Source organism: Acomys russatus, chromosome 29 (assembly GCF_903995435.1).
Source record: "Acomys russatus chromosome 29, mAcoRus1.1, whole genome shotgun sequence".
In the NCBI taxonomy this organism is placed as follows: Eukaryota; Metazoa; Chordata; class Mammalia; order Rodentia; family Muridae; genus Acomys; species Acomys russatus.
In genome coordinates this window covers 23,897,706-23,920,094 of record NC_067165.1, presented here as the reverse complement: position 1 = coordinate 23,920,094, position 22,389 = coordinate 23,897,706, and the positions used below count along the sequence as shown (strand labels likewise).

At 49.8% G+C, this 22,389-nt stretch overlaps 1 protein-coding gene across 1 annotated transcript; it reads left to right on the top strand.

Annotated features, from left to right (window-relative positions):
* The first annotated feature begins 8,189 nt into the window (after nucleotides 1-8,189).
* On the top strand, nucleotides 8,190-19,986 carry Txlna (taxilin alpha). Its single transcript, XM_051171305.1, has 11 exons — nucleotides 8,190-8,347; nucleotides 8,869-9,043; nucleotides 9,887-10,225; nucleotides 11,430-11,521; nucleotides 12,401-12,571; nucleotides 15,188-15,382; nucleotides 15,738-15,857; nucleotides 16,079-16,153; nucleotides 16,588-16,680; nucleotides 17,472-17,567; nucleotides 18,559-19,986. Exons 2-11 carry the CDS (start codon nucleotides 8,875-8,877, stop codon nucleotides 18,880-18,882), a joined length of 1,674 nt encoding a protein of 557 aa, XP_051027262.1. The 5' UTR covers nucleotides 8,190-8,347; nucleotides 8,869-8,874; the 3' UTR covers nucleotides 18,883-19,986.
* Nucleotides 19,987-22,389: the final 2,403 nt, after the last annotated feature.

Sequence of the window (22,389 nt, the reverse complement as noted above, 5' to 3'; positions counted from 1 at the left end):
GGGGAGGGGTGAAGTCAGAAACAAAGTGTTTTTGCTCTGACCTAATATTAATCTTGTATGCTTGGATTATTTAATTATTTCTTTTGCACATTTTTCTTGTATTAAGGTTGCTCTTCTCAAAAAGCTGGTTTTAGGAACCAGCTGCCAGCATTGTCTGGAAATAGAGGCTAATGGGGAGGCCCCCATGAGACAAAGGCCCTTCCCTCCTCTCACCCTATGCCTAAGACCTGTTTAGTTTGGGAGGCCCACATCACTCTCCTGGAGTAAGTATACCAGTGGGAGTGGAAGGGAGGAGCATGGGCCTTTAGACAGGCCCTCCCCTGTGTAGCTACTGACCCTGTTTCCTCCCCACCTCCTAAATGGTGCGACCCAACTTCATTTGTTTACTTGAAAATTCACCTCAGAGTTGAAGGAACCTCTGAGGTGGCTATGTTTTCTCCTGAGCTTGAGATGGGGGGCTGTGGTCCTTCCTTCTCCTGAGGAGAAAGTCCTTGCTCTGATGACCTATAAGTTGCAGAGGAGGTTGGAGTTAGTGTCGCGTATTGGGACAGTTGTGAATCCCTGCCTTTGGCCTGCCTTCTTCCTTCTGCCATAGTTGGATCATGTATATTTTACTTCCAAAGGAGAGAATGTCAAAAAGTTGTGTATTTTTTTTATACTCTATATTTTAAGTAGGTCAGTCTTAATTGGTCTTAGGAGGACAGCCGTCTGTGGGTGGGATACTGTGAGGAAGACCAGAAAGAGATGTAGAAGCTTGCAGCTCAGAGGGTGAACTTGGGCCTTCTCTTCTCCACTTGTGCTCTGGGCCCCTACATGGGACTAGCGCTCACATCTGCAGCCTTTATGAAGTATCAGCTGGGTCTGATTGTCCCTGGCCTGAAGGGAGCACAGGAGGGCCTCAGGGCCCAGTGAAGTCTGCTGCTCTGGTCCTTGCTTCTAAGCAGAGAGCAACCTGCCTTCTCAGTGTCAGCCCCTGTTACCCACGTAAGCCACAACACAGCTGCCTCTCCTGTTGTCAGAGAACCTTGGTGACCTGGATACTTTGATAAGAGCGATCAGCATCTCCCTTCTGAGGATCCTTGTACCTGCTTGGATTTCCCTTTCCTGTGACAGTTATGCAGATGCCTTCTGCCTGAGTAAAGCCACTTCAGTGTCTCAGAGGCCTATGTTTATTGGTTACACTTTACACCAAAACCAAGCTGTGGGAGCTGGGTGCTCCATGTGGTGAAACAGACGTGTCCCACCTTCTCCAGGAACAGCACCCTTCTCACTCCTGTTCCCACACATTGCCCTTTGGCTCACAGGAAAGCTGTGGCCCACAGTTGCAGGTGTGAAGTCCAGGCTCTTGCTATCGGCCTTTGGTTTTCTGTCCGCCTTCTCCCCCCTTTAGTTTTGAGGCCCTGCTCTAGATCGTTCTCAAAAGGTAGTTCAGGGTTGCCAGCTGACACTGAAACCGCTAACACCGGACTATGCTGGTGAGTCAGATGCTTATTCGCCGCTGGGCCTTCTAGGCAGGCGAGGGCCGGGCCTTGTTTTACCTGGCCTGAAGCTTTATTACAATCTGTGCTCCTAGTTAAAGAACAGCCGGCCACAACACCGTCACCACCCTCGGCCGAAGAGCAGAACACTGTAGTGGGAGCTACTCCGACCATGTCAAGCAATAGTTAAGGCCCTGACCCTAGAGCCAGGTTCTCAGCGTGGGATGTAAATGTCCTGCTTCCCGACCCTTTCTCAATCTCTCTGGCTTCAGACCTGGGCCTGCACCACAGAGAAGGGGAAGGTTATCTGGCTGTTGTAGGGGACCTTTGCTGTTCCCCTTTACCTGGGGCCTTGTGTCCACTGCTGCTCCCCTCTGCACTTGGAGGTTACCTCCCAGGAGCCCTGTTTGCTCAAGCTAACCATGGGAGGGAGAGGGAAAAAGTTCGTTCTTCTCTGAAACCAAGCCACTAAAAAGACACACTTCCTGCACGGAGGGGCTTGTTTCTACTTCTCCTGCGTGCCTGCAGACCTAGCAGTCCATCCTCCTCCCTCTCCACATCCTCCGTTGAAGGCCTCTGCTTGCTCTCTCTGTTCAGACCTCCCCTCTTCTCCTCCAGGCTCTCTCGTTTGGCATCCATCCTTTTCAGTATTCTTCAGGCTCAGATGCTAACTTCTCAAAGGCAAACATGGAGCTTCTCCAGGTCCCTGCAGACCCAGGAGGGAGACAAGATGGTGGCAAGCTTCCCTAGCAGGCTGGGGAAGGGTGCCAGGCTTGGTGCACTGAACCTTAGGAGACTCTGAGCAGTGGCAGCTTCAAGTGGCAGTTCCCTGTAAGGTGGGAAGAGACAGACTTCTGGCACATTCTAGACCAACCTCATCCAGTATTTTTTTCCGTTTTACCTTTTGTATTATTCTTTTGTTAAGCCAGCAAACTGAAAATTTGCCCCTCTGAGGCTCCTCGTGGGGTACCAGCTGCTCCTCGGCCAAAGGCCTTCATAACTGATTCACTCCTGCAGCCTATCCCCAGTCCCACCCCAGAATAAGACATGCGTGGCAAGGGAAGACTCTAAGGTCAGCGCCAACCGAATCTGAATGAAAACTTAACTTTCCTTTTGAGAGAGCATCTTGCTTGAAGCCTGAACTATGTGCAGGACCAAAGCTGGCTATGAAAAAAGCCATGAATTGGGGAATCTGAACCCCAGAGGGGAAAGGCTTGTGTGATGTGTCTTCAAGGGCTTGGGCTCACCTACCTACTTCTAGGCCAGCCTGACTTCTAATGCTCACACTAGCACATGCTGATGGCGCCCACTACCCCTGTGCTTCTGGGAGTCTGATTTTAATATTGATGTTTAGGGAAAGAAAGTGACAGAGCATGTGTAGGAAGCTATGAAGGAAATCTACCTGGAAACCTAAGTCAGGGGTTCACACCATGATCCCTCAGAAGCTGGAGGTGGGTATTGGCTTTTTTAGCCAACTCTTTTGGAAGATGCTTTTTTTAACCTATTAAATAAATGGAGTGGGTATGAGGTCTCAGCTACCCAGCAGACTGAACATCGCCCAAGGACAGCTTGGGTTTCCAGGTAAGAACCCCAGAAAGGTGAATTTAATCCTCACAGGTTTTGCTTTCCAAATTCATTTGCTTTTATTTTTCTAAGAACTGTAAACTCTATTTTTTCACGTTCTCAGGGCCCCTGGGTAGACAAAGCTTGATTTCAGAGCAAAGATAGGCCAAGAAACCATGGCATTGAGTGTGCTGAGTCCAGACAAATGATATTTATATACACATCCAAATTTGAAGAGAAAATGTATTTCTTTAGGGTTCAAACACTGTAATAGATACAAAGCAAAAATAAAAACCTGTTGCAAAGTTCTAAATTGTCTTCTTTGGTTTGGAGTGGCCATGGACTGGGAAGTAAACGTGAGAGCTGGGATAGAGATGGTAGAGTACTTGACCAGCATGCATGAAGCCCTGGTTCAACCCTCAGTCATGTAAGCTAGACACTGGCTTTGTAGAGACAGGAAGTCTGCAAATCAGGGTCAGCCTCTCTATATGAAACTCTGCCTCAAAGACAAAGGAAGTGGATCAAGATGTCTCGCAGGAAAAGGCATTAGGTCATCAGTAGAGGGACAGTTGTGTCAAGCTGTTAGAGGATAGTCTTCTGTCTTTCCAGACAGGGTTTCTCTGTGTACCCGTGGCTGTCCTGGAACTCACTCTGTAGACCAGGCTGGCCTCGAACTCAGGGATCCACCTGCTTCTGCCTCCCTAGTGCTGGGATTAAAGGCATGCGCCACCACTGCCCGGTGTAAGTTTTAAAGTTTCTCCTTGACCATCCCCGAAGCTCAAGGGAGTCATAAAGCATTGGGTCACACAGCTTCCAACAAGCATTCTCAAATCAACCTCTGCCGTGTGACCTTGAGATCCAGCACTCCCATAAAGAAAAGCACTAAGTCAGTCAGCTGCTCTTCACAGGGTTGAAGCCAGTATCAGTGCTGCTGAAGAGTACTAAATAAGATTTGGCTGTGAGACTGAGTTTTGGCCGGCATGGTAACATATGCCTATAACCCCAGCACGTGCTGGGGCAGACAGAGCCAAGAAAGTCAGGGGCTCAAGATTATTGGCTGCCTAGTGAGTTCAAGGCCATCTTAGGTTACAGGAGTCCCTACCTATCTCAAGAAGAAAAAGCTGCCAGCAATGGCTGCGATTTAATCCCAGCACTCAACGAGGCAGAGGCAGGGGGATCTCTGTGAGTTGGAGGCCAGCCTGGTTTACAAGCAAGTCCAGGACAGTTAGGAATACATAGAGAAACCTGTCTTGGGAAGAAAAAAAGGAAGTTATAAATGCGATTTGTACCCTAACAGTGGGAACAACAGTTATGTCAGGGTGCTAGAGGACAGTCTTTGTCTGTTGTCCCTGCTAGGGCTGAAGAAGAACTGCTTGAGTGAGTCTAGGAGTTTAAAGGCAGCTGGGCAGCAAAACATCACGCTGCTCACACGTCCATGAATCCGGAGGCCAGAAGCAGTGAGCCCAGTAGAGACAGGACGCCTACTGCACTCTCTCTGATGCCTGTAATCCCAGCACAAAAACAAAAAAATAACCTGGGTGTTAGGGAACTCAGTTCTTTGCCCTTGCATGGCAAGCACTTTATCAACGGAGCCAGTTCCCCAGCTCCTATGGGTTAATTAGCTTTACTGAAATATAATTGGCATACACTACATTATATGTTTAAAATGTTTATTTTGATAAATTGAGACATACCTAGAAAACCATTACCAGTCATAGTTATTATAAATATCCATCAACTCCCTAAGTTTCTGTGTGCCCCGGGGAACCCTTCCTGCTCCACTCCCATCTTACTATATATCTTGTTTTGTTTTTCTTATTTATTTATTATTATATATACAGTGCTCTGCCTCCATGTACACCTGCAAGCCAGGAGAGGGCATCAGATCACATTATTGATGGTTGTGAGCCACCATGTGGTTGCTGGGAATTGAACTCAGGACCTCTGGAAGAGCAGACAGTGCTCTTAACCTCTGAGCCATCTCTCCAGCCCATTTTTGTTTTGTTTTCCGAGACAGGGTTTCTCTTATGTAGCCTTGGCTGTCCTGGATTTGCTTTGTACACTAAACTGGTCTCAAACTCAGAGAGATCCCATCTGCCTCTGCCTCTGCCTCCCGAGTGCTGGGATTAAAGGCGTGCGCCACCACGCCCGGCCTAAAAGGAATATCTAACTGAGTGGCAGAAACAGTGAGAATCAAGGAAAGATTTGACAGAATAGGGTATGGCCAACTCTCAGGAGAAGAGAGGAAAGGGAAGCTACGTAAGCAGCAATGAGAGTGAGAGGAGGCAGCTTTACTGCACAGTAATGAGAGAGGCTGCAGAGAAGTTACTCAGATGAAGACTAAATGAGCCAGAGAATGAGAAGGAGCCAGGAGTTAGAACAGACTGCTGGAGTTAGCTGGAGGCCAAGCAGAGTAGTCAAGGGCAGAGAGAGAAGCCAGACTGAATAAGTCAGCTGGGAGAGGCGTTTGAGCCAGACAGCCCCGAGCTCAGAACACTTCCCCTTGGTGGGGAGACCTGGTGACACCCAGAGGAAGAGTAAGCAGGCTACCAGGAAGAGAACTGATAAGCTGTGGTCTTATAGTGGGTGACAAAGCAGACCTAGGGGAGGAGAATAGGATGAAAGAGGGAGGGAGGGGGAATGGAAAGATACAAGTGAGGGATAACAAATGAGATGTAATCTGAATAAATTACTTAAATAAAAAATGAAGGGATGAGCTTACTAAGTGTTAAGAAGGTTGAGAATTGGGCTGGAGGGTAAGAGCACTGGCTGCTCCTCCAGAGGTCCTGAGTTCAATTCCCAGCAACCACATGGTGGCTCACAACCATCTGTAATGAGATCTGGTGCGGCCTTCTGGCCTGCAGGCATACATGCAGACAGAACCCTGTATACATAATAAATAAATAAATCTTTAAAAAAGAAGGAGGAGGAGGAGGAGAAGGAGGAGGTGATGAGAACCACTACTCCAGAGTATGGTCTTCGTACGGAATTTTGTAGAGACCTGATCTACTTGTTCCCTCTTCAAAGATTTCCAATGTGTTTATTGGGTAGTTATCAGGGCTTTGATTTCCAGATACCTTTAATCCAGACCTTTCTGAGACTCAGTTCCCTCAGCAAGCTGGCAAATTGTAATGCTTTCTTGTTTGAGCTTTGATCATTCTAGGTAAGAGCTCCACCACTGAGCTCATTGCTTACACTATTGCCTTGCAAAGTGACATCTGAACAGACAGAACATTATTCTCAGTCTGTTGGACGGAGCCATTACAGAAAGATAGTCAACATGTAAGAACCCTAAAACCAGAGCTGGAGGGATGGCTCAGCGGTTAAGAGCTCTGTCTGCTCTTCCAGAGAACCCGGGTTCAATACCCAGCACCCACATGGCAGCTTACAGCTGTCTGTAACTCTATCCAGTTCCAGAGGATCCAACACTCTCACACAGACATACATACAGGCAAAACACCACTGCACATAAAACTTAAAAAATCCTAAAATAACATTTAATTAGCACAAATTGAAGCATACTCTACCCACAGCCTGACTCTAAGCTCTGAGACTGCAGCATTTAGCCAACAGCAATGTCAAGACTTCGTGGCTAATGCTGTACATAGAAACTAGCAGGAACTAGGGTAAACCACAGGCTCTCCAAGGGATCTGTGAGATGGACCTTCAATCCTAGCACTGCTGGTTTGCCGGGAAGGGGGGGGGGGGGGAGCAGAGGCAGGCAGATCTTTGTGAGTTCGAGGTTCGAGGACAGCCTGAGCTACATAGAGAGTTCCAAGCCAGCCAGCACTATAAAGCAAGGCCTTATCAAACAAAATGAAACCTTCACAACAAAGGAACTGAAATCCCAGTTGTTTGTTTTTGAATGATCTGCGACTAAGCTGGCATTGCAGAGCATAATAAAGAACAAAGACAAGGAAACTTAACTTTTTAGAAAACTTTAGCCCATGGGTGAGTGCACGGGACTTGGCAGAAAGTGGGGCGGGGGTGGTGGGGCTGGGGGTTACCAATCTGCCTGAAGCCAAACTCCCTCTTCTACAACCCTTTCCTGAGGGATGTGATGGTAGAAGCTGCGGGAGGAAACTGCCTCAGAGAAAGCCTGTGACGGTGATTATTTATTCTGGAGAATCGTTAAGATGGGTGCTGGTAGGGGGATCTAAGTTAGAGGGCCAGCCTGGTCTACACAGAGCTAGTTCCAGGACAACCAGGGCTACACAGTGAAAATAAAACAAACAAAAAGATGGGTGCTGGTGCCAGGCTTTCACCTTTGACTCTGTTATAACCACTTAAAGTATTTAGCCTCTAACGGGGCATGGTAGCCCTGGCCATTAGTCCCAGCCCTGGGGAGGCAAAGACAGGCGAATCTCTGAGTTCAAGGCCAGTCCCACTCTGTTCTACAAGCCAGCCAAGGCCACACATAATGAGACATTGTCTCAAATACACAATAAGTATTTTTAAATAGCTTTTCTATACTGTCCTATATTTCTCAAATCACATATTATTCTGTACTTTCTCTAAGTAATTATGAGGACCAAGCTATTAAACACAAAGAAAGAATATATTAAGTGTTTGAACTATAATAAACCCCTCTATTGGAAAAGAGGGGGGAAAGAACGCTAGGCACAGAACAAATTAGTGGTTTACGCATGGAATAAATATCTCCTAATTTTCAGCTCAGCCTTCTATCCTTCTTCCGTGTCGTCAGAGATCCTAGAAGCCGGGCATGGTGGTGCACGCCTTTAGTCCCAGCACTCGGGAGGCAGGGGCAGGCGGAACAATGTGAGTTCGAGGCCAGCCTGGTCTACAAAGCGAGTCTAGGACAGCCAAGACTACACAGAGAAACCGTCTCGAAAAACAAAACAAAACCAAAAACAGAGGTCCTAGAAACAGTCATGTTCACATGGGACTAATGAAAAATGTATTGAAAAAAAAATAGCAGAGTGCCCAGGTTTACGGACCAATCATAGCTTCTGCACTAGAAACGAGGCAGACGCGATCTCTGGACCGAATGACATAATTTCGGATCCTCGGGTTGTTTGGCTAACCAACGTGTAAAACTCTTTTCGATTGCATCGCGGGAGTTGTGCCCGGCCGCAATGCATGCAGGGCCTCATAGTTCTTTCCCACTCCCGCCTCCAAAGACTCCGTGGCCTCCTTATTCCCGGCAAGCTCCGCGCCAGCGTTTGCTGTTGATTGGCTGCGGCAGGAGCGGGCGGTCCTGCTGGCAGCGGTTACCCCGGGTTTCCGGTTCTCGGTTAGAGTCGGGGTACGCGGTTGGATGTCCGCCGTGAGTACGTCTATTGGCGGTAGGTGGGACGAGCTCTTCGGTGGGTCTGCGGCCCAGGACGCGTTGGCGGCAGAGAAATAACTAATTTCGTGCCCCGGGGGCCGGGGGTAGGGGGGAGAGGAAGGTGTAAATGCCTGTGCCACCGCGTTGCGCATGCGTACCGTGGGACTAGATGGCGCGCGGGGCGAGGGGTCCCACGTGGGACCTGGTGGGGCGGGGAGCCGCTCGCGACTGGAGCATCCCGCCACGTCAGTCTGCGGCGCTGAGCCAATCGCGAGCCCCGGCTGCTTCGAGGGAGGCGAGTGGTGGTGGGAAGCGGCTTTCCGGAGAAAGGAGGCCTCTTCCCTCACTCTCCGCGGGGCCAGCTCCTCAGAAGCGTCGCAGGGCACCTTGGAGTCTCCGGCCAAGTCCGGCCTTATTTGTTTGAAGCTCCGAACGCCTGATTTTTTTAAGATCTCTGATTTAGGCTGCGGGGAATTTTGAAGTCTAGAAAACAGCAGCTGTGTCCTTAGAGGATCTGCCCCTTGTCTGGCCTTGCAGATCACAATGAAGAACCAAGACAAAAAGAATGGGCCTGCCAAACACTCCAACCCGAAGAGCAGCCCGGGGCAACGGGAAGCCGGAGCGGACGGAACCCAGGGACGGTCCAGACCGACAGCTCCTGCGGCGGAAGCTGCTGAAGGTTCCAGCAGCCAGGCTCCTGGGAAGGCGGAGGGTGTGTGCCAGCGGCGCTCTGCTTTTCCACCAGGGCAGAGGGAGGAGTTTCTCTCGGGCTGGCCTTAACTCCCGAGGCCAGTGTTTACCCAGGAAAAAGGAACTATACCATGAAACAATACCCAGTCTGTGCGATCCTCTTGTTGCCTGGGGAGGTGTTGAAACGTCCCAGAACGGAATCCTGGGAGCATGCTCTGACTGGCTTAAACCGAATGACAAATCAAATGAGGCACCCCACAAGCAAAGTTCTACTGCCAGAAAACACTTGCCAGTGTGTGTGGAGGGGAGGGTGCAGTTGTCCTTCATGCTTGAGGCATCTCTGGAACTATAAAGCTGACCAAGAATGGGTTTTGAGTGAGACAAGATGTATTAAGGGGGGCGTTTTTACTACGTGCCAACCTTCCCTCGAGCAGGGGTGCTAAACAAAGTTGTCTTTTATGGTTGTAATGAGTTAGTAAGAAATAACCGTATCATTTTCTTATAAGTAAGTATTTAAAAGCAGTAGGAAGGCAGAGGCAGGCAGATAGTTCAAAGCCAGCCTGGTCTACAAAGTGAGTCCAGGACATCCAAGGCTACACTGAGAAACCCTGTCTCAAAGAAGAGGGGGAAAAAAGTGGGGCTGGAGGGTGGCAGCGCACTCCTTCAATCCCAGCACTTGGGAGGCAGAGGCAGGAGGGTCTCTGAGTTAGAAGTCAGCCTGGTCTACATAGTTCCAGGACAGCCAGGGCTCTGTAGAGAGACATTTAACTCAGACTAGTGTATTTGGACCTAAGGAAAAAGAATAGCCAAGCCAGTGGTTTAACCATCTAATTTTCTTTCTATGTCTTCATCTTTGTTGCTGTAGGAGCTCGAGCCAAAGCTGCTCAGTCCGGGGCCCTCTGTGACGTCTCTGAGGAGCTGAGCCGGCAGCTGGAAGACATTCTGAGCACATACTGTGTGGATAACAATCAGGGAGGCCCCGGTGAGGAGGGAGCGCAGGGCGAGCCCACAGAGCCGGAAGACACAGACAAGTCCCGAACCTATGCAGCAAGAAATGGGGAGCCTGAGCCAGGCACCCCAGTCGTCAATGGCGAGAAGGAGGCCGCTAAGGGGGAGCCCAGCACAGAAGAGATCCGAACAAGTGATGAGGCCGGAGACCGAGACCACCGAAGGCCACAGGAGAAGAAGAAAGCCAAGGGTCTGGGTGAGTGAGGGCAGGTACTGGCGGGGGGGGGGGGGGCCGGGGAGGTGATAAGGCCTGGCATTTCGTGGGCCAGCTTGCTCTGTCAGGATTCAATCAAAGGCAGGAATAGAGGCTTGTAGCTTTGAGCTATTGAGATACCTCACTTGTGCAAGGCCTCCTGGCCTTGGGAGCAGGTGGAGGCAGGAAGCCAATCACCTTTCTCACTGAGGATATAGAGAGCAGGAGGCCTGAGTAGGCCCTGTGCCACCAGCACCACATTCAGTCTGTTGCATCACTTTGAATGTGCTAATCGCCGCTCCTGGTTAGTCTCCCCTTTTCTACAGCAACAGAATTGGGCTACACCAAGGTGGAAATAGCAGATATCAATGTAAGCCAGGAAAGCTATGGACCTCTTGAGAATCAAGAGAGGGCCCATTTCATCTGAAAAGCTGACTCTCACCTGGTTAGCCCCTGCTCTCAACTGACTGGGCGAATAATTGGCAGCTGAAATCATAGAAACCAAGCAGAAGCCGCCCACCGGTTGCATCTGTAACCTTCGTTGCTGATCTCTTGAGCCTCCCAGGGCTGACAGTTCAGGAACCTGCTCTGTGCCCAGGACAGTGGAAAGCAAGGGAGGCAGTTGCGAGGCTTCCTGAACGAGATACAGGCAGTGGTGGCCAGGCACGAGGCATGTACCTTTATTCCTAGCACTTAAGAAACAGGCGAGGCCAGACATGGTGGCACACACCTTTAATCCCAGCACTCGGAAGCAGAGGCAGGCAGATCTCTGTGAGTTCGAGGCCAGCCTGGTCTACAGAGTGAGTCCAGGACAGCCAGGACTATACAGAGAAACCCTGTCTCGAGAAAAAAAGAGAGCGAGCAATGCCAGTTCTTTGACAGGTGGGGATGGGTAATAAGAATTTAGCATCTAGACTGAGCTGGCTGTGGTGGTGTACTATATGCCTCTACTGAGGAGGGGCTAGGAGAGGCAGAGGCGGGACGATGGGGAGTTCAAAGCCACATGAGCTGCATAGCAAGACCCGCTCTCAAAAAGAAAAAAGACAATCTAGGCTAGGTGATGCTATAACCATGTCATTGTCCCTGTTTCCTCCATTTGTTACCAGTAGCCTAAAGGGGAAAACCGCCCTAGCACGCAGAGCCCTCTGCCTGGGCCGAGAGGAGCCCCAAGAAGTGGGCCCACACCTTTATTCCCTGTGCTTTCCAGGGAAGGAGATCACTCTGCTGATGCAGACGCTGAACACGCTGAGTACCCCAGAGGAGAAGCTGGCTGCGCTGTGCAAGAAGTATGCTGAGCTGGTCAGTCCTTCACCCCTCCAGCCTGGTACCCTCTCTGCTTTGCAAAGTTAGCAGGCTACGCAGGGTAGGGGGTTGGGGGGCAGGAACAGGTGTCTGACTTAATTCCTATTAACTGTTTTTTAAAATCCTCCCACCCCCACCTGTTAAAGTGAGATATTCCCAGTCAGCCACTTAAAGGCTGACCAAAGAGGAGAAACTTTATAAGTAAATTCTTCAAGGAATCATTATCAGGTGGCAGGCCTGGATACTGTGTGGTCATAACGTTCTACATGTGTCTCTCCGAAGTGTCGTGCCTCTGATTTCCCATCCTTGTGATAGCCCTTGTCCTTTCTCCTCCTTAGCGCTTAGTTCTAAGTAAAGTGCAAGTTAGCTCTAGGAGTGTGATCCAACTCAGGCTCAAAACAGAAGGCGGCGGGTCAAGTAGGAGAGCAGAGTGACTGCTCAGTAGGTGGGCAGTCTACCAGGAATAGAGGACCATAGATACTGATTGGAACCACCTGAGGAAACGGTGGCGGTGCTGGCCTGGAGTGACAAAGTTAGGCCTGTGCTGCCCCAGACAACAGCCTCTTGCCGTCCAGTGCTGACGTCTCCCTGGATTGGTTGCAGGTAGATCAGTTGTCTGTTAGGGTTTGGAGATGCAACAAGTCTGGACCGTGTGGTGATGGCCTGATGTATCTGGAGTAGAGGCTGGGGTCTGCTGCCTTCCCTTGCTCTGAGAAGATACTGGGAGGGGCTTGTGACACTGCCAGTGCTGGTCTGTGAGCGCGCTCTTGTCTGAGCTGTTCTAACTAGATGGGTAGAGCAAGGGATGATTAGCTCAGGGGACTCCAGAGCCTAGGAATGGTCCCCTCCCGACCCGCACTGCCCTGCTGTTCTCAGCTGGAGGAACACCGGAACTCGCAGAAGCAGATGAAGCTCCTGCAGAAGAAGCAGAGCCAGCTGGTGCAGGAGAAGGACCATCTGCGCGGGGAGCACAGCAAGGCCATCCTGGCCCGGAGCAAGCTGGAGAGCCTGTGCCGGGAGCTGCAGCGCCACAACAGGTCCCTGAAGGTAGGGCAGCTAGTATTCACTGGACTTCCCCTGATTTCTTCTTAGAATCGGCTGCAGCTGTGCTACACAGTGAGTTCTAGGCCAGCTTGGATTACATAGGGAGGAAGACTAATGAAAAAAACAAAACCAAACGTGGGAGTGATGGCAGGGGAGGCAGAGGCAGGCAGACCTGAGTTCAAGGCCAGCCTGGTCTACAAATCAAGTCCAGGGCTACACAGAGAAACCCTTGTCTTGGAACACGACCACCCACCCACCCAAAAATAAAAAATAAGCTTAGGGACAGAATAGCTCAGTCCTGCAACTGGCTCTGTGTGTGTGTGTGTGTGTCTGTCTGTCTGTCTGTCTGTCTGTCTCTGTCTGTCTGTCTCCAGGTCCAGAAGCCACAGCCAAAATCTTTCCCAATGAGATAGCAGTCCCCTGCTGCACTAGTCAATATTCCCTCTGCAAATACCGAGCTAATTACCTTAGAAAGGCAGGAAAGATCTGATGCCCTCGTCTGGTCTGCAGGTGTACATGTGGGTAGAGCACTCATCTACAGAAAGAAATAAAAATCTTTACGAAACCAAAGAGTTCATCTTGACCCACACTTTTAGAAGCTCTAGCCTATGAACTGCTTTTCAGATCTGTGATGAGGAAGACAGGGACAGAATATGACCAGAACATACAGTACAGCGAAACTGCTCAGGAGGTGCCAGGTTGCCTCCAGCAACCTCAGATGATTCAGCAGACCTTGAAGGTTCCACTTCCTGGTAGCATCACAGTAGGTCCCAGGGTCCTCTGCCTGTATGGACCATTAGGATCAATCAAGAGAGTGCTGACCATTGCAAGTGGAAGAACTAGGGTTTGGGGGGCTGGAGAGATGGCTCAGCCATAGGGAGCATTCACTACTCATCCAGAGGTCATGAGTTCAGTTTCCAGCAGCCACATGGTGGCTCACAACCATCTATAATGTGATCTGATGCCCTCTTCTGGCCTGCAGGTGTACGTGCAGAAAGAACACTAACTACATAATAATTAAGTAAATCTTTAAAAAACAAAACAAAACCCCTAGGGTTTGGGTTCCTGTCAGCCATGCAGAGTTCTGTAACTGCAGTGCTCGGAGGTAGAGGCAGCAGGAGGTGGCCTTTGTGGTTGGCTAGTCCGGCTGAGGTAGCAGGTTGGAGCTTTGATGAGAGGGTATTTTAAAAGGAGGGCTGCAGGGCCAGAGTGGCTCACAGCATTTGTTAGTCTCTCAGAGGGCCCGGTTTTGTTCCTACGCATTAGGTTGTCCACAAACCATCTTTAAGGGATCTGATAACCCTCTGGGCACCTTCATACATGTGGCATATATTCCCAGAGACACATAAATACACCTAAGTATAAAAATACATAATTATTTTTAAAAGGGTGTGGGGATTCGACAGAAGGCCCAGTGGTTAGAGCATAGGCTGCTTTTTTAGAGGATCCAGGTTCAGTTCCCACCACACATAATGCAGCTCATAACTGTATATTTCTAGTCCCAGGACAGCCAATTCCCTCTTTAAAAAATAAATAATAAGGTAAAGAAAAGCTGGTGATGATACTTGACCTCTGGCCTCTACGCGTGTGTATGCACATTCATATGCATGTGTGCAACACTCTGACACCTTGCTTAGCTCCTATCCCAGAAGTTAGTCCTTGAGATCTTATTGTAATCTTTGCTTAAAGCAGCTCACTATGTATGACATCAAAATATGAACATAAGACATACTGTAATTACTTTGCTTATTTTCAGTGGCGTGTTTTGTTTTCTAGACAGGATTTCACTGTGTTGTTAAGCTGTCCTGGAACTCACACTGTAGACCAGGCTGGCTGGAACTCAGAGATCCGCCTGCCTCTGCCTCCCAAGTGATGGGATTAAAGGCAGCTACCACCACTTACTTATAATTTTTCACTTACATATAGAACTTCATTGAATATTCTTGCCCAGTGTGGTGCGTGTCTTTAATCCTAGCACTTGGGAGGCAGAAGCAAGCAGATCTCCAAGTTCAAGGCCACCCTGGTATACAAAATGAGTTAGGGGACTGCCAGGGTTTTGTTACACAAAGAAACCCTGTCTCAAAAAAGCAAAAACAAAATTCTTGTTATGTAGGAATGTGTGTCCGTCCTTCCATGTTCTTGACCAGTTGTGTGGTGTGGGGTTTATGTATTGACTAAATTTTAGATGTGAAATGGCTGGGTCAGAGGGTGCAGCACTAGATATTAATAGAATTTTCCAGGCTGCCGCCCAAGAAGGGGGCACTATAATCCCAGTAACAATGTCTAATCGCCTAGTTTTTCATGACTGTGCCAGCTCTGGATATTACTAAACTTTGTATTGTTCTCGGTGGGGAGCAGGAGGGACTAAAACTGAGGAGGAATTCAGGAGATGCAAGCTGCTTCCCAGTGCTGCTCAACATGCCTCTCTATGGACAGGGTCACTAGATGACACCTGATTGACAGAGGGCGTCTTAGGAAGCCCTGTTGTGTGGCATCCCGAGGCCGAGGCTCTCCCCATTGCGGGGCCAGGAGCGCTGTTGGCACACTGTGGGCTGCTTAGGTAGGAGGGCAGTGCTTAGAGCTACGGCTGATAGTTCCAGGGCTGGCTTCTCTCTGTAGGAAGAAGGTGTGCAGCGAGCCCGCGAGGAAGAGGAGAAGCGCAAAGAGGTGACGTCACACTTCCAGGTGACACTGAATGACATTCAGCTGCAGATGGAACAGCATAACGAGCGAAACTCCAAGCTGCGCCAGGAGAACATGGAGCTGGCTGAGAGACTCAAGAAGTTGATCGAGCAGTACGAGCTTCGGGAAGAGGCAAGATGGCGGCCGGCCGCCTGTGAGGCTGTGGCGGGGGCCCGCGGCTGGGCAGCGGTCTGCAGCCTCTTGCTGCTCTTCACAGGGTTTGTTAGTTTTACACAAGGAACTGAAATGGGCAGAAGAGCTTTGACCCCACTGCTTGTCTCTGGTGTGTGAACCACATCTGTAGACTCTTCCCTTCTAGAGCGGAAATGTGTCTGCACCCTAGCTCCATGTCAGACCCATCGGGGGTTAGGAGGAGACCTGCCAAGGACATTGGCATCAGGATGAGACTGGATGAAATGCCTGGAGTTGGGGTTTCCTTGAAAGGGAACCCCTGACAAGCAGACCCCCTTAATAACTTTTTCTACAGCATATCGACAAAGTCTTCAAACATAAGGACCTGCAGCAGCAACTGGTGGACGCCAAGCTCCAGCAGGCCCAGGAGATGCTGAAGGAGGCAGAGGAGCGGCACCAGCGGGAGAAGGAGTTTGTGAGGCTCGGGCCCCAGGGCTGCGGTGGGGACTACACAGGGAGGGCGGTTTTCTGCCTTAGCTCGGAATCCAGTTAACATGGATCGGAGAGGTTTGCCTGCACAGTCCAGTAGCTGCATGTGCAGACTGACGGGAGGGCGGGGCCTTAGGGGTGCTTGTGTGAAGAAGGCCACGCACACCCAGGCGTGTCTGACAGGTTCTGGGTCCTGTCTTGAAATAGCTCCTGAAGGAAGCAGTGGAGTCCCAGAGGATGTGCGAGCTGATGAAGCAGCAGGAGGCCCACTTAAAGCAGCAGGTGAGGCTGGAACCTGCGGCCTGTGCTTTCCTAGACACGACTACAAGGGCCCATCTCCAGGAGAGTGAAAACAAGACCCTTGTGTTGGCTTTGTGCCTGTGGTGTGCTGGTTTCAGCCAAGGCTTGTGTGTGACTTTTTTTTTTTTTCCCCTTCCTCCACAGACAAGAGTTTCTCTGTGTAGCCCTGGCTATCCTAGAACTAACTCACTCTGTAGATCAGGCTGGCCTCAAAGTCAGAGATCAGCCTGCCTCTACCTCCTGAGTGCTGGGATTAAAGGCGTGTGTCACCATCCCCTGGCTGGCTTCGGTTTTGTTTTACTAGGAAATGGTATCTCAGTAGAATGGTTTTATCAAGGGCCAATGAGATCTCTGAATTGTGTTGCCCAGAGGTGCCCTCTGAGAAACCCAGCCTCATCTGTGCTTCTCTCATGCAGCTTGCCCTGTACACAGAGAAGTTTGAGGAGTTCCAGAATACACTTTCCAAGAGCAGCGAAGTGTTCACCACATTCAAACAGGAAATGGAAAAGGTAGCCACAGAGGGTTCAGGCCTGGGCAAGAGGAGGCTCAAGCCGATCATATATCAAAAAGAGTTGCTTAAAGGGGCTCATGCGCAGAAGGGGCAGTTTGCTGGTTTGCTTGTTCCTGTTGTTTGGTTTGATTTCTTTATTGATGCTGAAATTAAAATAGAAGGTATGCACTCTATACTAGGCTTTAGTAGTGGCCTTTTTTTTTTTTTTTTTTTTTTAAAGACAGGCTTTCTCTGTGTAGCCCTGGCTCTCCTGGACTCCTGGACTCCCTTTGTAGTCCAGCCTAGCCTCCAAGTCTCAGCGGTCCGCCTGCCTCTGCCTCCCAAATGCTGGGATTAAAGGCATGCACCACCATGCCCAACAAGACAGGGTCTCTTTACATAGCCCTGGTTGCCCCGGAATTCTCTGTGTAGATTGGGCTAGTCTTGAACTCTTAATCCACAGTGCCTGTACCTCCAGAGTACTGGGATAAACCTGCTTTTTCTTTTTTTTTTTTAAGATTTATTTATTCATTATTATGTATACAGTGCTCTGCCTGCCTGTACATCTGCAGGCCAGAAGAGGACACCAGATCACAGTATAGATGGTTGTGAGCCACTATGTGGTTGCTGAGAATTGAACTCAGGACCTCTGGAAGATTAGGCAGCACTCTTAACTGCTGAGCCATCTCTCCAGCCCCTCCTAAGCAGTGTTGTCGGTCCCTCAGTGGTCTCTGTAACTTGAGGCTCACATTGGCTTATATGTGAAGGCTGCCCAGCTCTGACCTTACCCTTCCATCTGTGCTGCACCAGATGACAAAGAAGATCAAGAAGCTGGAGAAAGAAACTACCATGTATCGCTCCCGGTGGGAGAGCAGCAATAAGGCCTTGCTGGAGATGGCTGAAGAGGTGAGTGAACAGCAGTGGGCTGGGTACAGTTTGGGTCTGTCAGTGACCTGCACACTGCATTTCCAGGCTGTTTATCCAAGTGCATTGACAGCACTGGCTGCTGCCCTTAGCAGGAACGCACCAGGCTGTGGCTCAGGTGGAACCCAATGGAGCAGACAGCTGACAGGCAGCATGGTACTTAGTGGTTGGTGTAGTCACATTGGAGACAGTTGTGACTGTGGCTTGCAGTGTACAAGACAGGAACAGTGGTTTGGCAGCAACTGCCAGCCAGTTTTTTGTTGTTGGGGTTTTGTTTTGTGTTTTTAAATTTTATTTATTTATTAAGTATACAATGTTATGCCTGCGTGTACACCTGCATGCCAGAAGAGGGCACCATATCTCATTAGATGGTTGTGAGACACCATGTGGTTGTTAGGAATCGAACTCAGAACCTCTGGAAGAACAGCTGGTGCCATTAACCTCTGAGCTATCTCTCCAGCCCCTTGCCATCCAGGTTTAACAAATGGTTTCTGGTTTTTCTTTTGTTTTGTTTTATTTTTAATTTATTTATTATGTATGCAGTGTTCTTCCTGCACTCCAGAAGAGGGCACCAGATGTCATTATAGATGGTTGGGAGCCACCATGTGGTTGCTGGGAATTGAACTCAAGACCTCTCGAAGAGCAGCCAGTGCTCTTAACCTCTGAGCCATCTCTCCAGCCCCTGTTATTTTAATTAAATAATTACTTAATTTATGTGCAAGGAGTAGTTCTCCCAAATGTTTCATATTTGTTGCTTTTCTGGACCTTCATTTGATACCTGAGATTGAACAGTTGAAAGTGTGAAGCTGCAAGGGTTCAGCCATGGTCAGCTGGTAGACAGTAAAGGAGCACCTCATCTGACAACAGAGTCACACCTTGAGCTAGCGCTGTGTTCGGTGGGGCCAGCTTTTGGTTTTAAGCTGCCCAAACTTGAAGAAATGAGTCTCACTGGATATTCCATTTCTTTACCTAGAAAACTCTCCGGGACAAAGAGCTGGAAGGCCTGCAGGTGAAAATCCAGCGGCTGGAGAAGCTGTGCCGAGCACTGCAGACAGAGCGCAATGACCTGAACAAGCGGGTGCAGGACCTGACTGCAGGGGGCCAGGCTGCCCCCACTGCCATTGGCACTGAACGGAGGCCAGAGGCCGCCACCGCTTCCAAGGAACAAGGTGTTGAGAGGCCTGGGGCTCAACCATCCAGCTCTCCAAAGGCCACAGAAGCTCCTGGCTGCCCTGGAGCACCAAGCAGAGAAATAGGCCAGGCAGGGCCCCAGGAGCCTACCTCAGCCACCGCCTAGAGATGATGGCGCTTGGGCATGCTTGGAAGGGAGCAGCAGCCCAGTCAGGCCTGGTCCACACAAGGTTTCCACGCTGAGCAGCCCGTGCTGAAGCCAGAGTGTCCTGACCTGGAGGGCATTGGACACTTGCAAATTTGAATTTTGTGGGTTAGTCGTACGTGGATGGGGCCGGTGTGCAACACCTCGTGCAGTTACATGGCTAACCCTGTGGGTGTACTGCGGACTTTGATCAAGGGTTGGGTGTACAGATGAAGTTGGTGACTCCTCTGTAAATTGAAGAGTCTCAGGAGATGTCCTGTGTACCTGCCTGGTTTTGAGGTTCAGACCCCTCTTGGCCCTTTTCAGAGCTCGTGACAAGTGAAAACACTGAGGCCTGGACTCCTCTTTTTTTGTAAGCAAAACTTGGGTGGTTTTGGCTCCTGTCACTGCCCTGGAGGTTCTACTGCTTCTCTTAACCTGGGAGTGGAGTCCCTGGCAGAGCCTTTGTGGGGAACAGCTGCTGGTGAGCTTCCTTCCTGCCCAAGACAAGGAAGCTGAGGGTGCGCCTGTGTGGGAAGGAGCCCCTTGGGCACCGCACCCCTCTGCTAGCTCCGGTTCTAGGCCAGTGTTGCTTCTCAGTTCTCAGTAGCCTTATCACGCACAGGTGCCTCTAGTCTGCACAAAAGATTGACAAAAGGTCACCCAAAGGTTTTTTTTTTTCTGTTATATTTTTGTTCATTTTGCGTAAGAGTTCATAGTAAAGGTCTCCAAAGGAGGGAAGGTGGATACTGTGCCAGTGGTCCCATGTGCCTGGCGTCCAGTGCCCCACTGGAACCAGCCTGTCAGGGTCTTTTGCTATGTGGTACCAAGGTGTCATGTTTGGGAAGATGCCATGATTAAGAGAAAGGAAGAGACTTCTAATGGCTTTGCCACAAACTTGCCTATGGATTTCAGCCTGGGAGGCTACCACTGTTTGCTGTCACCGTCTCCCTGCACCCCTTGCCAACAAGGGCCTTAGATCCAGATGCTCCTTGGCTTATGGGCACTTTTTTGTTCCTGTCCCCTCCCAACTTAGATGAGCAATTTGTGAGGACTGCTTTGCTGCCTGCATCCTTGGTGTTTCCTTCTTTCTGCCTGGGCCTCCAGGTGTCTTAGGTCAAGAACCAAAACAGCTGCAGGGACTGGGGTCTGCATTCTGTGGCAGCTCTGCACAGGCTCTTGTTGCACACCTGGCAGGGGACTAGCCAGTGTCCACAGCAGCTTTCTAATCAGTCTCAGCGTCTGTAAATGGCCCAGAGACTGAGATTGGATGAAATTTTGCTTTTTGTATTGCATACCCTGCAAGTTGCCATCTTTCATAACCAGCCTCTGAGCCCCACATACACACATTCAGATTGAGCTGGCTCTGGTATATTCTTGTAATCCCAGAGCTCAACAAGTGGTGACCTGCAAACCAGTCTGGGCTTAAGCAGGACCAAAACCAAAAAGTCAAAGACTGAGAGAGATCGCATGCTTATAATCATGTGTTTTAAGACCAGAAATTATAAATTAATGACCCCGTCCCTGTGTTGGGCACCATTTCAAGTGCTTATGCCCTGGTATATTTATTCACTCAGGGTGCCCAGGAGCTGGGTGAGTGTTGAGGCCTTTTCCATCTCCAGCTGGGATCTGTTTTCCCGTGGAGTTTCTCCCAAGGTCTTTTTCCCTGGAAATCAGTGTTCTTCCTATTGTAGTAAGGCCTCACGGCTCTCACGGGCTGAGAGCTGAACTGTTAACCCATGGGGCTTGCTAGGCCACAGGTATAGAGAGAGAAGGCATCTTTCTGCCTCCTTGGAAAATGGAAGAGCCAGCTGGGCATGGTGACACATGCCCATAATCCTAGCACTCAGGGAGGCAGATCTCTGAGTTCAAGGCCAGCCTGGTCTACAAAGGGAGTCCAGGACAGCCAAGGCTACATAGAGAAACTGTCTCAAAAAGAAAAAATGGAAAAGCCTGCTGTGGCCCACATAAATTGGCCTGCCTCACTTAGCTACCTCTTAAAGCCTGTGCAGGGGTTATAGCTGTTAGGTCTCTGTGGTAGGCTAGGAGGCTAAAGTGTCAGTAGGACCTTGGCTATTAGCACCCAGGGCAATGTGTGGGTGGCAATCTCTTCCTCAATGCTGACCAAATCTTAACAGTCACTACAAATGCTCTGCTTCCAAAGTCAGCCCAGGAGCCTGGGCCAGCTGCAGGGAGATGGCCTGTCTGAGTGAGGGCTGTTGCCTTCCTCACTTAGGTGAGTCCCATGCATGTGACCTCATTTTAGGACCAAGAGCTGTGTTGGTTTCTTAGATTGTTAGCTTTTTCTCTAGAGGGCCACAGTGGGTATGGCTTAGAGCCTAAGGGCCCTTGGCTATGCCTTTGACAGTGATAGGTCCTTGTCCACTTGAGAGCTTCGTGTCTGCCAGTCAGCAGCACTTTTCATTTTATCTTTGTTTTCTATGAGGCTTTTGGACCATGGGCAAAGCTCAGGCACTTTCTATAAGAATGTTTTTTTTTCCTTACAAATAGGGGTTATCTAACCGTGTAATACCCATCATGGTGTTCCTAGTCAGGGCTGTCCCAGAGGCCAGTGGAGCTGCCCAGGCATCTGCAGGAAGGCTGAGGCTGCCTGAGAGTTGCTCCAGCCCTCCCACTTGGAGGCTTGATGGATATCTGGCTACTCCTCCTGACGGGTGGGATAGGAAGGCCACCTCTGTCCCCATAATAACTTTCCTTTGCCACCCACACTTGCTGGAGGTTGTGCTGACAGCTTTTTTCTTTTTTTCTTTTCCTCTTTCTCCCCTTCCCAGTCTACTTTTGGTATTCACAACAGCCAGGGACTTGATATTGATGTATTTTACACCGCATTAAATAGTCTATTGCCTTACTTGTATCTGTTAATGAGCATTTGATGTTTCTGGATCCATCTTGTCTCCTCCATTGTAATAGACTTGTCTAGGTCTGCAAAGTGGCCATGACAGTGTCCTGGCATCCTGCATCTTCCAGGCTGCCCTGCTTCTACTGGCAGCCACAAGTTCAGGACCCTCACGGTTTGCTTATGCTGTGTTTGCGCTCGGCATAGGACATCAAAGGACTTTAATAGGATTTTTAACTTTTCAATAATGTGTGGTGCACACCTGTAATCCCAGCACTGAAAGGCTGAGGCAGGGTTCCTCTTGAGTTGAAGGCTACATCAACTAGGGTTATAAACTGAAACCCTAGCTCAGAGGATAGGGGGTTCGGGGCCTCTAGACATGGTGGGGCATTCCCTTAGTCGCAGCACTCTACAGGGAAAGGTAGGAAGATCTCTATCTGAGGCCGTCAGTGTCTACACATGTGGTCCAGCCTAGCAAGGGTGCTATAGTGAGCCCTTGTCTCACAGAAAATAGGGTGGGAATGCAGTGGAGGGGCGGCTGCCAGTAGATGAAGTGAGTCTGTCCCTAACACAGGGTGGGAAGAAGTCAATCCTTCAATTTGTCATTTGCTCTCCCTAAGACACAGGTGTGC